At 43.7% G+C, this 3,209-nt stretch overlaps 1 protein-coding gene across 1 annotated transcript in view; it reads left to right on the forward strand.

The window, feature by feature from the left end:
• Nucleotides 1–1,966: 1,966 nt before the first annotated feature.
• LOC130223498 (WW domain-binding protein 11) overlaps nt 1,967–3,209 on the forward strand; it is a 7,905-nt gene continuing 6,662 nt past the window's right edge. Inside the window, exon 1 of the mRNA XM_056456342.1 lies at nt 1,967–1,975. Coding sequence (XP_056312317.1) covers nt 1,967–1,975 — 9 coding nt within the window. The remainder of the gene's footprint in view (nt 1,976–3,209) is intronic.

A 3,209-nucleotide genomic window follows, 5' to 3' on the forward strand; every position in this document is an offset into this window, starting at 1 on the left:
ATTCTGGGCACCAAATGTCCCCTCAAGTATAGCAATACCAGTAAATGTTGGTGTTTTTGGTCTCCATGAGGAATAAATCGGGCAGAATGATGGAGTGTGCAGATGTAGAAGAGCAGAGTGTTTACTGTGAGCGCTGAGTTCAGTCAGTTTTCCTTATAACAAGCTAAATAACCTGCCAATGAGGTCATAAAAATAATGTTTGGCAGATTATTCTGCTTGTTTTGAGGAGAAACTCTTCATTTTGACTCATTATTTCTGAAAGCAAGGCTATATTTAGTGCTGGTCTAGTGAATGCTGACTGATTTAAGAGTTTGTAGATATTTGGACAAGAAACTAGACTCAAACTCTGAGCAAGAAAAGCATTTTTGCAGTGTATAAAGATAGTTCTCTCTCTGTGTGTGTGTGTGTGTGTGTGTGTGTGTGTGTGTGTGTGTGTGTGTGTGTGTGTGTGTGTGTGTGTGCGTGTGTGTGTGCGTGTGTGTGTGCGTGTGTGTGTGTGTGCACGGTCATGACACTGTAATCTTAAGGTTAGCGTCTCGTTTCCAGAACATGTGAGAAGCAGCAGTGTTTCTCTCACACACACATATACACACACACATATATATACACACACACACACACACACACTCGCGCGCACACACACACACACACAACATTCATGGTTTGCTCATCTTCTTTTGCATTCTACATTATTACATATCCGTTGTAAATACAGTAAAATGCTGATTGCCTCATCAATAATCTCCTCTGTTCTACACGTCAGTCGCTGCGCTGTGATTATAGAGGATTAAGAAGAGAAACACACACTTCCAGAACACAGAAACACACACTCCAGGTGCTACTGAGGACAGAAAACAACACAACTGTACACAGCGGGTCAATAAAGCAGAATCTCTGCATGATATACACACAGTACAACACTGGCGGATGACTGATCGTCAGCGCTGGGAAATCATACAAACACACTCCAGTTAACGTAACTTTACTTAATTATGATTTAGTAGATCTAGTGCTTTAGGAGCAGAGATGGGCCGAGGATCGCCAGTTTGACCACAGATACGAGAGGAAATGAGTGAACTGTGTAAACACAATGTTCCTCAGAGAAAGAGAGGAAGACATGTGGATATTTCACCTTCAACAGTGCAGAACATCATTAAAGATTGAAGAATCTGGAGGAGTTTCAGTGCGTAAAGGACAAGAGCGCAAGCTTAAGCTGAACAACCGTGACCTCCGACCCCTCAGGGGGCGCTGCATCAAGAATCCTCATTCATCTATAAGCCAGATCAGCACACGGGCTCAGGACTACTGCGGTAAACCTTTGACAAGTACCACAATACAGAGTCACATCCACAAACGCCAGTCAAAACTGCACTGTGTCAAGAGGAAGCCCTATGTTAACAGTGTCCAGAAGCGCCATCGTTTTCTCTGGGCTCAGAGGCATCTGGGATGGACCATCAGACAGTGGAGTCGTGTTCTGTGCTCAGATGAAGCAGTGTTTCAGGTGTTTTTAGGGAGAAATGGATGCTGTGTGCTCCGGACCAAAGAAGAAAAGCATCATGCAGACTGTGTGGGGACTGTCAGGGTCTGTCATGGTCTGGGGTTGTGTCAGTGCTCTTGGCAAAGGTAACCTGCTCTTCTGTGATGCTCCATTAATGCTGAACAGTACAGAGAGATTCTGGAGCTCAATATGCTGCCTTCTTCTCCAGAGACCCCATGCAGAGTTCAACAAGACAATGCAGAACCACATTCAGCACACATTACAGAGTCCTGCTGCGGAGGAAGAGGAGGCAGATACTGGACTGGCCTGCCTGCAGTCCCGACCTGTATCCAGTTAAGAATGTGTGGTGTGTTTTGAAGACCCCATAGTGTTTCTCATATTAAGATCATTCAAGATGGCGGCGTGTGTGGTTGCAGTGGCTCGGAGCACTCTGACATACAGCAGCGTTTTTGTTCTTTCTCAGACATAATGGCAACGGTATGAACTGCTTAAAACTGGTAATGGTTATCAGAACTATACCGCTGGAAATGTAAACTCTAGCCCACTGGAGATTCTGCGCCCTGAGATGCCCAGCGGTATCATTATCATTTGTAGTCAGCGTAGAGAAAGGAAGCAAACGTAGGGCAAGAGAGCCAGTGTGTGAGCTAGGCTACAGGCTAATCCATACAGAACAATGCATCCGAGCTTCTTTCCCACAAACTCCCGGTCACTCGTCAACAAGACGGACGAAATGAGACTAAGAATTACTTCACATTGCTTAAACTACTCCATGATGATAATCACAGTGCTGTTCCTGACACGGCTATTGAGCTAGCAGGCTGCTCCGTTTACTGATCAGACAGAACGACCGACTCCGATAAGAACAATGGTGGAGGAGTGTGTATATATGTTAATAACGACTGGTGTTCATCAGCGGATGTTATCAGGACATGTTGTTCCTAGGGATGCACCGATCCCGATATTTGGATCGGATATCGGTTCGTTACCGCATATTTTTGCTGGAACGGATATCGGCCATCTGGTACCGATCCAAATCCGATCTTGCACGTGTGCTATATCATAAGCCATATTTATAATAACTATATTTATAAGCCAATAAAAGCCAAGAAGGTAGCCTATTATAGGGCACTAGAAAGTTGTCATGCCTACTATATCCCACATGTTCTGAAGCCATTCTACAGTTTAATGTGAAGAACAGATGAATATTCTGCACCGGCTGCGCAGACGGGACATGCGCCGCTCCGTAAGATTATTCTCACAATGAGTTTCTGATCTCTCATTCTACCGACTGAGTTTATTCTTCTGAGGGGAATACTTTATGGTGACATTGTGGTCAAAGTAGTTGATTAAATTAATTAAAGTGAAACTGACGGGCACAAGATGAATGGTCATTAACAGAAATGATTTAGCCTAATGTAGGCTACTCTGAATATTTCACTGTTGTTTTATTTATATTGATATTGTATTGAACAGAGCTGTGTCAGGTTGTGCACTGAAGCATATAAGCGGACCTTGTTTTGAACTTCACCTCAATTATTCTTGTTTATTGTGTCGATAACTGACCAACAAAACTACATTAAATAACCAACAAACTACCAAACCAAACTCCATTCAAAAGAGGATTCTCAGAGCAATAATAATTATTCAGAGCTGCGTTCAGTTTCTCCGTCTCACTCGCGGTGGGTTTAGGGGACGCAGTGTTTATTGAGTA

The sequence above is a fragment of the Danio aesculapii genome, chromosome 4 (assembly GCF_903798145.1).
Source record: "Danio aesculapii chromosome 4, fDanAes4.1, whole genome shotgun sequence".
NCBI classification, from domain to species: domain Eukaryota; kingdom Metazoa; phylum Chordata; class Actinopteri; order Cypriniformes; family Danionidae; genus Danio; species Danio aesculapii.